This window comes from Rousettus aegyptiacus, unplaced genomic scaffold (genome assembly GCF_014176215.1).
Source record: "Rousettus aegyptiacus isolate mRouAeg1 unplaced genomic scaffold, mRouAeg1.p scaffold_m13_p_2, whole genome shotgun sequence".
NCBI lineage: Eukaryota > Metazoa > Chordata > Mammalia > Chiroptera > Pteropodidae > Rousettus > Rousettus aegyptiacus.
The window spans coordinates 177,271,463-177,287,475 of NW_023416295.1; the positions used below are offsets into that span (position 1 = coordinate 177,271,463).

General features: G+C 60.0%; 1 protein-coding gene across 10 annotated transcripts in view; it reads left to right on the forward strand.

The window, feature by feature from the left end:
- The window catches only part of PPP6R2 (protein phosphatase 6 regulatory subunit 2), a 64,318-nt gene that overhangs the window by 42,435 nt on the left and 5,870 nt on the right, over nucleotides 1-16,013 (forward strand). For 9 of the 10 annotated variants that reach the window (XM_036237776.1, XM_036237775.1, XM_036237770.1 and 6 more), the window contains 9 exons: nucleotides 4,010-4,147; nucleotides 5,436-5,501; nucleotides 6,683-6,795; nucleotides 7,067-7,180; nucleotides 8,368-8,494; nucleotides 9,333-9,539; nucleotides 13,287-13,490; nucleotides 13,986-14,050; nucleotides 15,628-15,743. In XM_036237776.1, coding sequence (XP_036093669.1) covers nucleotides 4,010-4,147; nucleotides 5,436-5,501; nucleotides 6,683-6,795; nucleotides 7,067-7,180; nucleotides 8,368-8,494; nucleotides 9,333-9,539; nucleotides 13,287-13,490; nucleotides 13,986-14,050; nucleotides 15,628-15,743 — 1,150 coding nt within the window. The remainder of the gene's footprint in view (nucleotides 1-4,009; nucleotides 4,148-5,435; nucleotides 5,502-6,682; nucleotides 6,796-7,066; nucleotides 7,181-8,367; nucleotides 8,495-9,332; nucleotides 9,540-13,286; nucleotides 13,491-13,985; nucleotides 14,051-15,627; nucleotides 15,744-16,013) is intronic. The other variant, XM_036237774.1, reaches the window with a different exon arrangement.

A 16,013-nucleotide genomic window follows, 5' to 3' on the forward strand; every position in this document is an offset into this window, starting at 1 on the left:
ACTTCCCGGTGGACACCTGGGCTGTGCCACACAGCTCTGGCCTCGCTTACCTGGGTTCCGCACGGGACGCTCAGGCACACACGCCAGGTGAGCTCATGAGCCGTGTGTCGTGAGAGCTTACTGTCCCCTGAGCGGACGCCGGTTGCCATGAAGGTCATCGCCCTCGGCCTCAGGAGCAGGGGGAGGGAGGGGAGGGGAGGGGAGGGGCGGGTGGTCCCGTTGCCGGGGCAGAGGCGGGAGAGGAGGTGTACGCGGCATCACTCTGTGGAGCTGCATTTTGCTGCTGCTTTTCTCTGAAAACATTTCACTCCTTCCACCGCGTGCTGTGGTCGCAGTGCCCGCAGCGCAGAGGGCCCGCGCCAGGAGGGTCAGGAGCAGCCGGCCCGCGCGGCCCTGCGTGTCTTCCCGTCGCCCGGCGCTGGCTCGGGACCAGGCGCCTCCCTCAGGCCGTCCTCCGGTACCTCCTCTGGTGTGCCGCCATTCGCTCCTGGATTTCTCCGAGATCCGTATCTCGAGACCCTCCACCCTGCCTCTTTTGCCACATCCGTCTCTCCCGTGATTTCCTTGATCGGCTCTGTCGTGAACCCTGTGAGGTCACGCAAGGCGTTTGGACAGCTTTCTCCAGCAGGAATTCCCTGTTTCAGGCGCGGTGGCCTTCACGGCTCTTCCTGTGACGACGCCGTCTCTCTCGTGGGGTGACCCTTCCAGACTTCTGTGGCGGTGGTCTCTGTCGGCGCCTCTTCCATGGCGGTGACAGTCTTTTCGTAGAGACTCTGTGTCATGAGCTTTAAAGGTCTTTATGACCCCCTTATCTAGAGGCCAAATTAGGGACGTGTTTAGTGGCAAGGAGACCACTTTGATGCCTTTCATGTTGAACTTGGAGCCGGGTGGCCAGAGTTGTTGTCCAACATCAAAAGCAATTTAAGAGGCAGTCCCTTCCTGGCCAGGTACTTCCTGATTTCGGGGACAAAAATCTGATGGAACCAGTCCAGAAAAAAGGGGTCTCGTCCAGGCCTCCTTGTTGTACGACCAGTCAGGGCTGGGGGGCGAGCCGCGTTGCAAGTAAGCGCGGGCCTGCTCGAAACCCGCCTGCGTTTGCACAAAGCAGCACTTGGCCCATTCTTTCCTCCTCAAATCCTGGTGCTCATTTCTCTTGCTAATAAATGTCCTTGGTGGCTTATTTTCACAGAATAGGGCACTTTCATTTGCATTAAAAACCCGCTCAGGCAGATAACCTTTCTCCTTAATGATTTTCTTAACTGCGTCTGGGAACTCGGCTGCTGCCTCTTGGTCAGCAGAAGCTGCTTCTCTTGTTATCCTGACATTTTTTAAGCCAAATCTCTTTATAAAATTATCAAACCATCCTTTGCTGCCATTAAATTCTTCAGCTTTAGATTCCTCACCTTCCTTTTGCTTTGTCATATGATGACTTTGCTTTCTCTGAAAGCCCGTGGGTGTGCCTGCCTTTCAGCAGCTCGCACCCCCGTGAAAGCTGCGTTTTCAATCCGAGAAAAAGCGTTTGCAGGAAGTGCACCGCGGCTAAACCTCCTCCCCACTGGGTGCTCCTTGCACCAGACTCCGGATCTCGAAACAGGCTGTCGCCGCCGCAGCCCTCGGTCCACAGCCCCCCCCCCCGCCCCCCGGGCAGTTCAGCGTCGTCATGGTGCCCTGACTTTCCCCGCTTCTTGGGAGCACTCGTAGCATCACTGGTGACACCCTGTGTGGGTCCCCTGGCGTTATTCAGTGTCGACAGTGTTGCACCGAACAGGAGAGGTGCAGGGGCACGGGGAGCGACGCCCCACTGCCGTGCGCACGCACTGGCCCCGAGAGCGGACCCTCGGGGCGCCGTGAGCTCACGCGGCAGCCTCAGGAGGCGGCCCCCGATGGTCTCGGCGGCGCGGGCCGCAGTGCGTGGCTCGGCCGACGCCACGCGGGCCGCTGGAGCCCGGCGTGTGATGCGCTCAGGCCCCCACTGCGCAGGGCTCCGCGCCGCCGTGTCCGCGTAAGCCTCGACAAGTTTCAACCTTTCATGGTAGAGCTGTGTATGCCGTACGGTACTAAGAGACAAAACAGTCTAGTATCTACGTATGTTTTGTGCCTTCATGACATACCCAACTTTTCTAACTTTTTTCAGTAATTTTAGGCCACAAGGTTCATCTGAGGTTTTTTTTTTTAATTGTCATAAATCTCCAAAAATATCTTGAACGTATTTATTGAAAACTATCCGCATGTAAGTGGACTCACACAGTTCAACTTGTGTTGTTCAGGGCTCAGCTGTGCCTTTGTTTACTTCACACGATGGGGTTGCACTCTGAACACTGCAGACTGCGGTTTTCACATAGAAGTAGCTCTCAGACACTCTCTTCCTGTAGAGCTGCTGTGTTCTCCCCAGCACACGCCGAGTCCGTGGCGGCCTCCAGCAGTTTTCTGTCTGTGACCCAGGAGTTGGCTTGTTCCCAGGCTCTGCTGTGAGGGGTACTAAAAGGGACCCAGTTCCACCATGTGTGTGGGTGGGGTCTTCCCCGTACCAGCGGACTGCGCTCGGACCCTGCTGTGTCCGAGAATCCAGCCTAGTTCCTACGGTGTACTGGGCACGCACTTGGGGTCCGCAGGTGAAGGGCTCAGTCCTGCAAGTCCACCCTCCAGGCGCAAGCCTGGGTTTCCACCTGCGCTTCTGATGAACTGGTTACCAACCAGAGGTCTCCCAACCCCTCCTGGGGCTCGATCAGGGAAGTCAGGAAAGCCCATTACCTTGCCAGTCACCTGCGTATCACCAGGGGTATCAGAGGGCACGAATCAGCAGCAGCAGTGATGAGACGACGTGAGGCCTCAGACTCAGGAGCTGCTGTCCTTATGGGGTTTGGGGTCCCGCACGGTTGGCGAAGCTCCCTGGATAAGGGCGGGCATGTCTTTTTGGGTTTCTGTGGAGGCCTCACGATGTAATCACGGGTGGCTAAATTATTGGCTGTTGGGCGACTGAGTCCGCCTCAAACCCCTCTCCCCTCTGTGGAAATCCAGGTGGGGCCGAAAGTCCCAGTCCCCTAATCACATGGCTGGCGCCTGCTGGCAGGCAGCCCCCACCCTCAGGTGGGGTCCAAAGGCCGCCTCATAGCAAAGACCATTAGCACTCCCCACACTCTGGGGGAAATTCCAAGGGCTTTAGGATCTGTGAGCAGGAGGGGGCAGATTTTTATTACTTACAAATGATAATGTCACAGCTAGTGTGTGTCCCTCCTGAGTCTTCATAGAGAGGTGAGAGGCGGACTGTCATTGAAGGGACCTGGGGCATTATTTTAACTCATTATAGGGTATTTCAAACATTTGTAAATTAGAGAATGTAGTTTATGAGCCCCCATGTTTCTGTCACACAGCTTAACAATTATTCGTTCATGGCAGTCTGACTGTTCTACGTCCCTTATTCCCAATCCCCATCTCAGATTGTTTTAAATCGAATCCCAGAAGCATCATGTTACGTGCAGATGTTTTAGTATGTCTCTGCAGGATGAGGACGCTTTTTACAAGCATGCTGCAGTGCGTCCGTCGCTGTGAGACCGCATGGCAGGGACCTGTCAGTCCGCAGCGGGACGTCTGTGTGCTCTGTGCTCACTGGGTTGGCGTCCTAGGTCCTGGGTGTGTCCACACCAGCTGTCAGCCCCTCGCTCAGCTGTCTGCACTGGCTGTTTCTGTTGAGGAAGCCTGAGCAGCGTGTAGCCTGTGTGGTCTCTCGTGGCAAGTTCGTGTCACGTTGGCATAAAGCCTCAACTCCATGCGGACCTCTATCGGCCTGAGGTCCCCGTGTCCCTCCCTCTCCCACTGCCTTGTGGAACTTTGCAGCGTTCGAGTCTCTGCCTGTCCTTGCAGAGGCCTTTCATACTACTTTTTAAATAAAGGTCTGTCTGTGATTTCTTCTCAGTACAGTTCAGAACTGATCCTCTCGCGAGAGGTCTTGGGGGAAGCGTCTCACGGTCGTCAGGTCTGCCTGCTTTCTCACCGGGGTCTTTGGGTTCAGGTGATCGTGTTCCTGAAGAAGAAGGACAAGTTCATCAGCCTGGTGCTCAGGCACATCGGCACCTCGGCGCTCATGGACCTGCTGCTGCGCCTGGTCAGCTGCGTGGAGCCGGCGGGGCTCCGGCAGGACGTCCTGCATGTGAGTGGCTCTCCCCTCGCCTTCTCATGGGGCATGTGGCGTGTGCCACAGTGGGGCTGACCAGGGTGGGGGAGCTCGGAGCACGGAGGCCCAGCGCTCCCAGCACCCCGCCCCACGAGCCGCTCCCTCCCTGGGGCCCTCGGGGTTCTGTCCAGGCTCATTCTCCAAGCCGAGGCTGGGCTCCGCACCTGCTCGGCTGGGCTCCGCACCTGCTCGGCTGGGCTCCGCACCTGCTCGGCTGGGCTCTGCACCTGCTCGGCTGTCCTGCCTCTGTCCAGCTGGAGCAAAGAGCAAGTGGTCCCTCCCCCGACACTCTGCGGAAGCGGAAATGAGCATCCTCACCCCGCTGTAGCGCCCCGACCTCAGAGCAGGATTCGGTCATGTGCTCGCTCTGTGGCCAGGCCCTTTCCTGTGAGGGAAGCGCTAGCTTCACACAAAAGGGTTTCACACAAGGAAGTTACAAGGATGCGGGTGGCCTGCTGTTGTCCCGGAGTGTGTGCACCGCCTGCCTGGACCTGTTCACAACTCCCCAAGGGCTCCCGGGGCACAGTAGGACTCTCGTCCCCGAGAAGCCCGGGAAGCCCATCCGCTGGCATCTGGGGTCTTGTGGGCCATGCAGTTTACAATGAAGTGCACCATTGCCCTCGGCTCCTGGCATCAGGTGACAGCCGTGCTCAGTATAAGTTGATTGCTTGTCTCGCTGCTGCGAGCCTCACTGACACCTAACTACCACAGCCAGTGGGCAGCCTGCACTGGGTGCACCGAGCCTCCTGGGGCACAGCCACCCTGTTTCTGGATGAGGACATGTGCGGGAGGGCGAGTGAGCCCCAGTCGGCCTGGCCCACTGCCCTCGGACCCCAACAGCGTCAGGCACTCCAGGCCCCCGGCCTCCTGCGACCTCACCAGGGCTGGTTGCTCCTGGTCACAGAAAGTCTCCGAGGCTGCAGGGGGGTCTGGGCTGGGCCTCCGCGTCCTGCTGGGGGCCGCCTGGAGAGACCTGTGGGGATGGGGGGCCTGGGTGGCTCTGGGCTGCAGCCCGACCCGTCTTCCGACAGCTCGTGTGTGGTCGGGCGTCTGCGCCACGAGGACGTGTGGGCAGTAGTCCCTCCTTTATAAACTCCAGTTACTCCAGAGTTTGGCCACTTCCTCCTCTTTTGGGTCTTGGTGGACACACGCGTCAGGCGGGTTTGTCGCCGAAGCTGGCATGTGGAGTCCGGCCGCTCCCAAGGGCCGAGTCCACGTAGCAGGTGTGAGCAGGGCCGTGGACAGCCCTCTGTTTGCCTTTCAGTGGCTCGATGAGGAGAAGGTCATCCAGAGACTCGTGGAGCTGATCCACCCGAGCCAGGACGAAGATGTGAGTGTGGCGCGCAGAGCCCGCCCCGTGCCGGAGGGGCAGGACACCCCCGCGCTCAGACGAGGGCCGTTGTGTCCTTGTCTTCCTTTAATCGAGGGCTGACTTCTGGACTATTTTTCTTTTACTAAAAAATAATACATATGTATTATAAAAATTTGAGCAGAATTATATTAGTGATTTATAGCTGAGTAACGAATTACCCCAAATTAGGTGCTTATAGCCACAAGTGTTTTTTATCTCATTTGTGTGGGTCAGGCGTCTGGACATGGCTGGGTGGGTCCTCTGACCAGCAGATCCCAGTGCATCTCAGGACACCTGAGTGTCTCAGGGTGTGTTCCCCAGGCAGCCAGCGCCTCGGCAGGACTGTCTCTTGAGGGCTGCTGGCCAAGGCCACCCTCAGCTCCATGCCACGGGGCCTGTCCGCAGGGCAGCTCTCAGCGTGGCTGCTGCCCCCCTTCTCAGAGTAAGATGCCCACAAACCCATCGTAAAGTGACAGTCCTCACTGTGGCTGTACCCTGCCGCAGCCCAACTTGGGATTTAGGAGGCTGTGAGCTCTGGGAGGGACCCCTCTGTGCTGCGGCAGCATGTGGGGTGGCCGCGGGCTTCCCATCTCGGCCCCTTGCCCGCCCTGTGCTCACCACCATTGAGAGTTCAGGCCCCATCCTCGTAGGCCTTTCTCTCCTCTTGACAAAACCGAATGCCATGGGAACAGTGGTACAGACTCGCATGAGGTCTGAGCTGCACCCAGGCCGCCCCCACTGGCCCTCTGTCTGGGCAGCCACGGGGCACAGAGCTCCACGAGTGCGCCCTTCCAGCCCCCAGGCAGGCGTGGGGTCCAGAGCCAGACTGGCTGCCAGCCCTTCCCCTGGAGTAGATGTGCCCAGCATCCCTACCACGAGGCTCCGCCAGCAGCCGGCCGCGCCTGACCGGCCCCCGCCCTGCGGAGCGGCGCCGTGGGCAGTGTGCGCCGGAGGCCAGCGTGCCTCCGTTCTCTCTGCAGTGACTCCTGCGCTTTCAGGTGCTCACAGGACACATTCCGAGCGTCAGCCGCTGTTTGGTCGCATGAGCAGGCAGCTCTGCACGCAGCCCCTCCGCTCCCGCGGGCGGGCCCGTGCGGACGTGTGTGCCGGCAGAAGGGCACGCCGGCGCGCCTCGGTGAGCTGTGCCCCCGTTTTTCCAGAGGCAGTCCAACGCTTCTCAGACTCTGTGTGACATCGTCCGCCTGGGCAGGGAGCAGGGCAGCCAGCTGCCAGAGGCTCCGGACCCCGACCCCCTCGTCACTGCGCTGGAGTCGTGAGTGCTGGCCGTGCTGCCTGCCTGCCTGGGGCGCAGTGGAGCCGCGGGGTGTCCCCAGGGCCTGTCCTGAGCCCCGGTGCACTGCCGCCCCTCAGACCTGGTCCCAGAGCGGCTGGGGCCCTGCTCACCCTGACCACCCCATTTCTCACGGTGAGGGGTCCCCGGGGGCTTCCAGCGGCAGCGGGTGTCTCTGGGCCCCGGGGAGGAGAGGCAGGCCGGCTGGCCACGTGCGGCTTGTCCCCTGGCCGTGACTGCGCCTGTCCGACAGGCAGGATTGCGTGGAGCAGCTGCTGAGAAACATGTTTGATGGAGACCAGACCGAGAGCTGCCTCGTCAGCGGGACCCAGGTGTTGCTTACCTTGTTGGAAGGTCGCCGGGCTGGGTGAGTGCCTTTCGTGACAGCTGCACGTGACCCTCCAGTGGCATGTTGTTTTTGTTTTTAACTAATTTTCAGTGCAAGGGGTCATGTGGCTCGACTCTCCTGGTTGGAAAGGTAGATGTCATAGCCGGGGCCAGGTCCCCTGCCAAGTCCCCTTTGACCTTTGCCACCAGTCACGGTCCCGGCTCAGCCCGAAGGCGCTCACCGTTAGCAGTTTGCAGAGTGTCTGCAGAATGTCTGCGGAGTAGCTGTGGCTGCCGGTTGTTCCTCAGGACTGTCTGGGTGGGGGGTCCCCACAGCACCTGAGTGTGGTGTGTCCGCACAGGCCGGGGCAGCAGGGCGTGTGCGGCATGGGGCGTCGCTGCGTGCGTGCGTGTGTGTGTGTGCGCGCGCGCACGCCCGTCACTCTGCTCCTCCACGTGCTCGGCCGTGGTCCAGTGCCTCAGGTGACTGGTTCCGCGTGTGCTTGTGCTGGAGGGAACCGCATTGTTGCCCCCAGCACTGAAGGCCTGAACTATTTTAAAAAGCCCACAAGAAAACCACAAGATGTTGGCTTCATCTCAGTAGTAAGATTCGTGGCAGTCTCCCCCACCCTCCTCCGGCCTCCGTACCCAGTGCTGTTTATTAGTTTCGTCCCTAAAAGTAGAGTTCTGATGCCATCGTGGGTTTCTCCATTTAAGCAACCAGAACACTTTCTCGCCTCCGTGAGCCCGAGGGGCCGGGGCCCTCCCCGCAGGGTGCAGGGCAGCGTGGAGACGGCAGCAGAGGAGCCCCCCCGTCCTTCTTGCCTTTTACCCTCTTCTGCACATGTTTCTTTTGTAACTAGGAAAATTGTTCAGAGATCTCAGGGAGAAATGCTTGAAAAAGCCAGAGGGGCCTTGTGGACCAGCTGCCTCCTGTTTCTCAGCTGAGCAGTGGGGACAGCTGTCACTGTTTGCAGAGCAGAGTGAGGGAAGCAGAGTGGTTCTAGGCCTGTGACACCAGCCACCCGGCGGGGGCGGGGCTGCGGGTAGCAGTCTGGGCCGTTTCCTGGGAGAGTGTTCTGAAGGCCTTGGGCACCTCGCTCTCTCCTCTTTGTATTGGTCACCAAACCGCTCTTGAGATGACGAGTAGGGGCGCAGGGCGGGCGAGTGAGGCGCGCAGAGGGCTGGGCTGTGTCCCCTGCCTCCACCTGCTTTCCTCATCCACAGGACAGAGGGCCTGGTGGACTCCTTTTCTCAGGGGCTGGAGAGGCTGTGCCCTGTCAGCGGCAGCGTCCTGCATGGCATTGAGCCGCGGCTGAAGGACTTCCATCAGCTTCTGCTCAGCCCACCGAAGGTAGAGGACCGTGCACAGCTGTGGGTGCCTTTGGGGACATTGCAGGCTGGGGTACTTTGCAAAGGACCCCATACTTTATTCAGGATGGGTGAACCCAAATGCTGCTGTTCCCAGACGCTGATCAAGAACCACCAGGCAGACGGCAGAGGCCTGTTTGCAGACCCCCACCTGCTGAATGTCCGTCTGTCCTCTTAGGTGGAGCCTGGGAGTCGGACATTTTGTGGCATCCTCCCCACCCCCATGACTCTTGCGTTCTGAAATAGGGGGTCATCTGAGAGCCCAAGTTCATTGTCGGCCTGGCCTCTGAGTCACGAGCACCCAGCCAAGGGTCAGTGATCCCAGAGGAGGCCCTCTGCTCGGCTCAGCAGCTCTGGACGGGTCACACGGAGGATGGCTTGCTCCCACACCGCCACCCGGGGTGGCCTCCCCCACCACAGTCCCCCCCTTGGTACTTGCCCTTTGCACCCACTGTGATCTGCTGAAGTATTTGATTCTGGAGCATTCTGTTAATGAAAAGGTGGATGTATTATGCCGCATGGTGAGATCAGAAAATTTCTGCGTGCAGTCTGATGAGGCCGGCTGTCACCAGTCTCCTCCGAGAGTGTCATGGGGTGGCCCCGGAGCGCTCCAGCCCCTTCTTACACGTCCCCTGCACCAAGCTGCACATCCCGTTGACAGGCAGGCTGCAAGCGTGCTCAGGGCTTCTGGGGGCAGCGGGCCGCTCATTCACGCTGCGAGGCCCTGTGGGCAGCAGTGGAGTCGTAACCCTCACGACCCCTCATGTCTTGCTGCTGGTAGGATGCCTTGAGGAAGCCCCCCACCCCCCACTCCTCCCCAGGTGGGGCCGTGGCCTGGAGCAGGGCTGCAGCGGGCGGTGCCTCTGTGCTTGCAGAAGAGCGCCATCCTGACCACCATCGGCGTGCTGGAGGAGCCCCTGGGGAACGCGCGTCTGCACGGCGCCCGCCTCATGGCCGCGCTGCTGCACACGAACACGCCCAGCATCAACCGGGAGCTCTGCCGGCTCAACACCATGGGCCTGCTGCTGGTGAGTGGGCGCACCGGCCAGGGCCGCAGGGCGGGCCGGAGCCGGAGCCGGTGCGGTCCGCAGAGCAGGGAGGCCGGAGCGCACGCTGCGCGGAGCAGCAGCAGAGGGCGCGAGGCAGCGGCCGTGCCCCTCTGCCTCAGAGAACGTCCGCTGCAGCTCTGTGTGAACGTCCCAAGGGAGCGGCCGTCCGCAGCGCCGCTGCCCGAGCCTTCCTCAGACCGGGGATGCGCCTGCCCTGCGTGTGCCTCCCGGCTGCCTGGGGGGTGCCCCGGGTCTGAGCAGGCTGTCGGTGCTCGCGGCAGGGCCCCGCCTAGGCATACGACCCTGGGGTCCCCAGGCTCCCCTTCGGCCTTGCCCGTGGGCCTCTGCTCCTAGGAAGCTCACATCTCTTTACATTTAAACCTTAGTCCCAGAAGGAGCCAGCCTGGGAATTGGGCCCGAAGCGCTGACTGTCTCAGAAGTGCTTGCAGCACTTGGATGTCAGGTGACTCAGCTGGGACTGCAAGATTCCAGCTCCGGATCAGAGGGGCCATTACGAAAGGCCTTCTGGTTTCTTCCCTTCAAAAAAATTCTCATTTTCATTATTTTTAAGTGTATAATTTAGTGGCATTACATACGTTCAGCTTATGGAACCATCATTACCATCTCGAAACAAACACTGACCATTTAGCAATCGATCCCCATTGCCCTGCCCCAGCCCTTGGCTCCCACCACCCTGTTTCCTGTCTCTGGATTTGGGCCCTCCAGGGCCCTCATGTAAGTGGAATCCTGTGGCACTTGGCCTTTTGTGTCTGGATTATCTCATTCATGCTGTGGTATGTCAGAGCGTCCTTTTTTATGGCTGAGTGATTGCCATTGCATAGATAGACCATGTTGCTCATCAGTTGATCGATACGTGGGTTGCATCCACCTTTCGGCCGTTTCGAGAAATGCTGCTGTACACATGGATGTGCAGGAGCCTGTGTGAGTCTCCACTCGCGCTCCCCCTGAGTGTGTGCCCGGGAGCGGAGCCGGCGAGGCAGACGGCGGTCCCGTGCTCAGCTCTCCCCGCAGCCGACACCATCTCGCGGTCCCCTCGGCGGGGATTGAGGGTCCCGCTTACCCACCGTTGCCAGCACTTTTTTCCATTTTTTTAAATAATCCCCTCATAATGGTTGTAAAGTGGTGTCTCGTGGTGGTTTGGGCTGCATTTCCCTAGTGATTAGTGCTGTCGAGCATCTTTTTGTGTGCTTTCGTTGGCCATTTGTGTATCTTCTTTGGACAACTGCCCAAGTCCTTTGTCCACTTTTGAATTGGATTGTTTGCTTTTTTTTGGTTGCTGAGCTGTAGGAGTTTTTTATATATTCTGGATATTAAGCTTTTTCCAGGTGTATGAATTTCTTCCATTCTGTAGGTTATGTTTTCACTCTCAATAGTGTCGTTTGACACAAGTTTTTAATTTAATGAAGTCCAGTGTATCTGTGTCATATCCAAGAAATCATTGCCAAACCTCCTGTCATGACACTTCCTCCTATTTTTTATTCTAAGAGTTTTATAAGTTTAGCTCTATTGGTCTTTGATCCATTTTGAATCCATTTTTGCATGTAATGTAGGGTAAGGGTCCAACTTCATTATTTTGTAAGTAGTAAGTTTTGAATTTGGGAAGCGTGAGTCCAGCCCTGTTCTTTCTCAAGATTATTTTGTCCGTTCAGGTCCCTTGTAATTCCATACGCATTTTAGGGTAGATGTCCTGTTTCTTCAAAAAACCCCATTGGGGTTCTGAGCGCGGCTGCGTCGAGCCTGCGGATCGCTCCGGACGCGCTGGCGCCGCAGCGAAGCCGTCCCCGGCCCGAGCGCGGCCCTCCCGCCGATCGGCGTCTCCTCCCGGTTCCTTCCGCAGCGTTTTCTCGCCCTCCGAGTACGTGTCTCCCCGCCTCGGATACGTGGTTCCTGAGTACGTCATCTGCCCTTTTCAATAGCATTACAGATGCAATTGTTGTCTTAATTTCCTTTCGGGATGGTTCGTTGATAGTGTACAGAGATGCGACGGACTTGTGTGTGTTGGTTTGTATCCTGCAACTTTACTGAACTCGTTTGTTAGCTCTCAAAGTATTTTCACGTGATTCTGTAGGGTTTTCTACACACAAGATCGTGTTGGCTGCAAGTGGAGATGCTTTAATTCTTCTCTAATCCGAACCCCTTCAATTGCCCTGGCTAGTGTGCTCCAGCTTACGCTGAATGTCAAAAGTGGGCATCCTTGTCTTGCCTGATGCCACAGGTAACGTCTTCAGTCCTTTACCACTGAGTATGGAGCTAGCCGTGGGCTTGTCGCACGGCCTTCCTGGCCATTCCCAGTCTGTTGAGTGCTTTTATCATGAAAAGGTGTTGAATTTTGTCAAATAACATTTTGTATCAGTTGAGATGATTGTGTGGTTTTTGTCCCTCATTATTTTAGTATGATCTGTTATTACATTCATTGATTTTCATGCTGAACTGTCCGTGCATTCCAGGAGCAAATCCTACTTGGTCATGGTGTGCAGTCCGTTTAGTATGCTGCTGGATTCTGTTTGCAAGTATTTCATTGAGGATTTTGCTTCACTGCTGGTAAAGGACGTCGGCTGTTTTCTTTTTTCGTGATGTCTTCATCCGGCTCTGGAGTCAGGCCAGTGCTGGCCTCACAGAACGCATTCAGGAGGTGTCCCCTCCTCTTCAGTGTTTCGGAAGCGTTTAGGAGGGCTCGGTGGTATTAATGCTTTAAATGTTTGGTAGAATTCACCAGGGAAGCCATCTGCTTTGGGCTTTTCTTTATTGGGAGGCGGGTCTGATTCTGTTGAAGACGAGGTAACACGTTGAAGGCGCCTGCAGGTTACCCAGGGTCCACAGGCAGAGAGGGGAAAGCCGGGGTTTGGGACTGTTTCTGTGGAGGACCAGAGCTGTGCGGAGCAGGCGGGCTTCCTGCCTTTATCCTGTTACCAAGTCCACGGCGTGAGGTCCACGGCGTGAGGGCGGGGCCTGGACTTAGTGCCTGGATGGAGCTGCCTTGCCACCCCACCCCGCGGCCCCGCCGTCCCGGGGAAGACAGCAGAGGGTCTGGGACACAGGCTGCTGTGGCCACTGTTCTGTGTGAGGGGGTGGGGTACAGGCGGGTGTGCCTCTGCACCCCTCCCCGCCGGCACCACCCTGCCCGTTTAAGGGGCCAGAGTTTCCGGGTCAGGTGCCGGTGCGCCCCCCGGTCTGGCAGACGCTGTCGGAGGGTGGCGGCGCCCTCACTGGGCCTCCTCTGGCCTCAGCCCGTGCAGCCAGGTCAAGGTCTGAGCCCCTCCAGGCCCCCTCGGGGAGCGTCCACGTGTGCACCTCTGGATTTCACGTCTCCCAGAGAGAATCCCCAGGCGGTCGACAATCTAACACTTCCAGTAGTTCATGGATCAAAGACAAAATTGTCGAGGAAGAATGATAAAACCCTGCATAGTAAAGCGCGTGGAAGAAGCTAACGTGCTTTTACGAGGAAATGTGCAGCCATCTAAAGGCTGGGAAAGGAGAGAGGCCGGAGCGACCGCAGCTTCTCACTCAGGCGAGGACAAACCCTCGGGACGAGGGTAGAGACCGACGAGGCCAGCGGCAGGCCGCCCTGCCGGCGGTGACCTCAAGGAGATGCCGTCGGCAGCGGCCCGGCTGCCCGGACCCTGCCCCCCACGGCCCCCTCGCCTCTGGTTCTGCCCTCAGGAGAAGACGAGTCTGAGGACCGTCCTCTGCCCTCTGTTTACCCAGGACCTGTTTTTCAAGTACACCTGGAACAACTTCCTGCACTTCCAAGTGGAGCTGTGCATAGGCGCCATCCTCTCCCACGCCTCCCGCGAGGACGGGGCGGAAGCTGGCGCGCCTGGGCGCGTGGCAGAACCTCTGCCAGGCAACGGGCATGCAGAGACGCCCCAGTCCGCTACCAGCCACCCCGAGAACACGATGGTGATGCACGTAAGTCCAGCCAGGGCCCAGCGCGTGGCATGCCACTGCACGCCGAGCCCCCAGACCGCGTGGGGCTGCCCTGGCCTTCGCACGTTCTTTGCCGAGCCTCACGGGACCCAGCTGTGCTGCCTTCCCTTTGCGCGAGAGGAAATCACGGAGGGGCGCAGAGCCGCGGGGTGGTGGACACGGGCGGGGCGCGTTTCCCGCCTCGGCCTCGCCTGTCGCAGCTGCAGCCCACGTGCTCCTTCCCGCCACGGCCTCTGCCGCTGCGACAGGGCCGTGGAGGGAGTGCAGGTTCTCACGAGGAGACTCGGGTTCTGACCGTCTGCAACCACGTGCACACGGCCTCGACGTGACCGTCTGCCCCTCCGCGGGACCTCCCTGCTCGCCTGCGAGCCCTGGCACCGCGACCCCCGGCAGGGCGGGCGCTCGCCCACCCGCCGAGCCCGCCTGGTGCAGGGGGCGCCGCCCCGCGGGCCTGACCAGTGCTGCTTGTCCCCACAGCTGTTCCAGAAGTGCCGCCTGGTCCAGAGGATCCTGGAGGCGTGGGAAGCCAATGACCACACACAGTGAGAGCCACGGGCCCCCGAGGGAGGGCGCCTGAGGGCACGGCGTGGGGGGGCCCTGGCACCACCACAAAGGTCTGGCTTCTAGGAAGGGGTCCTGCTACCAGGGGGGCAGCTGCTGGGGCTGCGGGTGGGACAGGCCAGCCCCGGCCTGCGCCGCGGCCCTGCTCTCCTCGGCCTCCTCTCCTCCTGCTTTGCCTGTCCTTCGGCGGGGGCCCCAGTCCTGTCTCACGCCACGTCCCGGACCCCCCCACCTCCCCAGCCTGGCACCAGCCGCGTCTCTGAGCCCTCAGACCTTCAGAAGAGCTTCCAGGCCACGTCCTGCTTCCTTCCTGCCCTGCCTGGCTCCTTGTCACATGAGATGCTAGGCTCTTTCTGAAACACACAGATGACGTCGCCCCTGCCCGAAAGCCTTAGCACCCAGGTCCTCAGTGTGGCCCGCAGGGTCCAGTGTAGGCAGTCCCTCCCCACTGCCCGCCCTCACTGTCCCCCGAATGCTGCTTCTGGGGGCGCTCTCGCCTCCCTGGCTCATCCCTCACACCCTGTTTCTGAACCCACCGATTTGCGTTTGTTCCCGAACACCAGTGTCGGAACCGGCCGCCAGCCTTCATCTGGGCCCAGCGCCTGGGGGACCTGGCGAGGCCCTGCCCCGAGCCGCCTCTGGCCCATTCTGCCTGTTCGTGCACACGTGCCGTTGCCGGGGAGGGCTCACTGCTGCCCCCGAAGGTCCCTGGTGCACGGCAGGCCTTGGCCCTGGCCAGCCTCAGGCCAGCTCTGCAGCACCCTGGACAGTGGCTCTCACGCCTCACAGCCCTCCTGGCTCCACCTGTGGCCGTCCAGCCTCCCTCCTGCCGCACTGTCCTGCTGTCCTGGCCCCTTCCTCTGCTGGCTGGGTCGTCTGGCTCGGGCACTCACCGTGGCTTCCTCTTTGGGCGTGGGCAAGCCTTAGGGAGGGTGTTGGCGAGCAGGCTCTGCCCTCCGATGCGAGGGCTGCATTTGTAGACGTGTGAGCCTCTGGCACCTGAGGCCCTCCTGGTGGGCCACGTGTGTGCAGCCGAGTGCAGGGTGCAGAGCCGTGAGCACTCGGCAGTGTGGGACGTAAAGGTGCACGGAAGCCAGGGTGCCGCTTGCGCATAGAGCTCGCTGGGGGGGTGACTTGTGGGGCCAGAGGGCCAGTGACAGGCTCGTCCCACCCTGGGCCTCACACAGCTGTTGGTGGCTCGGTCGGCACATGCAGCAGGTGCGTCTGTGTCAGCAGCCATGTTTGCTGCTGCGTGGCTGGGCGTTCCCCTGGGCAGGGCTCTGGGGGCCAGGGCAGCCCGGTGGCATCTGGGTGTGGGTGAGGGGCCTCTGTCAAGTGCTGCTCGGTGCGGCGCGTGGAGCGTGAGCTCTGAGGCCCTGGGAGCCTCGGTCCTCTGGTCGGCGTCGTGGGGGCGGGAGTGAGATGGAGTGACTAGCCGCCACGTGGCAGGTGCTCTCCAGAAGCCAGCGTCCCGTAGGCGGGGCTGTGGGGACATGCTGCGGCAATGGGGGTGAGACCCAGGACCAGCAGCCGCCCTGATGGTGCCGGTCACCCCCAGGGCAGCAGGCGGCATGAGGCGTGGAAACATGGGCCACCTCACCCGGATCGCCAACGCGGTGGTGCGGAACCTGGAGGGGGGCCCCGCGCAGACCCCTGTCAGCGAGGTCATCCGAGGTGAGCCCTGCCTAGGCAGGACAGTGGCCTGCCTCCCTGGGAGAGGCCGCCACCGGCGTGGGCCCGGGCCCCGAGGGCCGTCGTGTGGGGCATCTGTGTGTCGCATCTCGGGGCCGGTCAGCACTCGGGCTGGCTTCCAGAGTTCGATGTCAACGCTGCTGTGCATGCCGGCCCAAGTCCTGCCAGGACACCATGCTCTGCCCACAGCCCAGTGCCCTTTGAATTCACGTGGCTTTAGGGACCTTCCAAGCATGAGTATGGGGAGCCAGG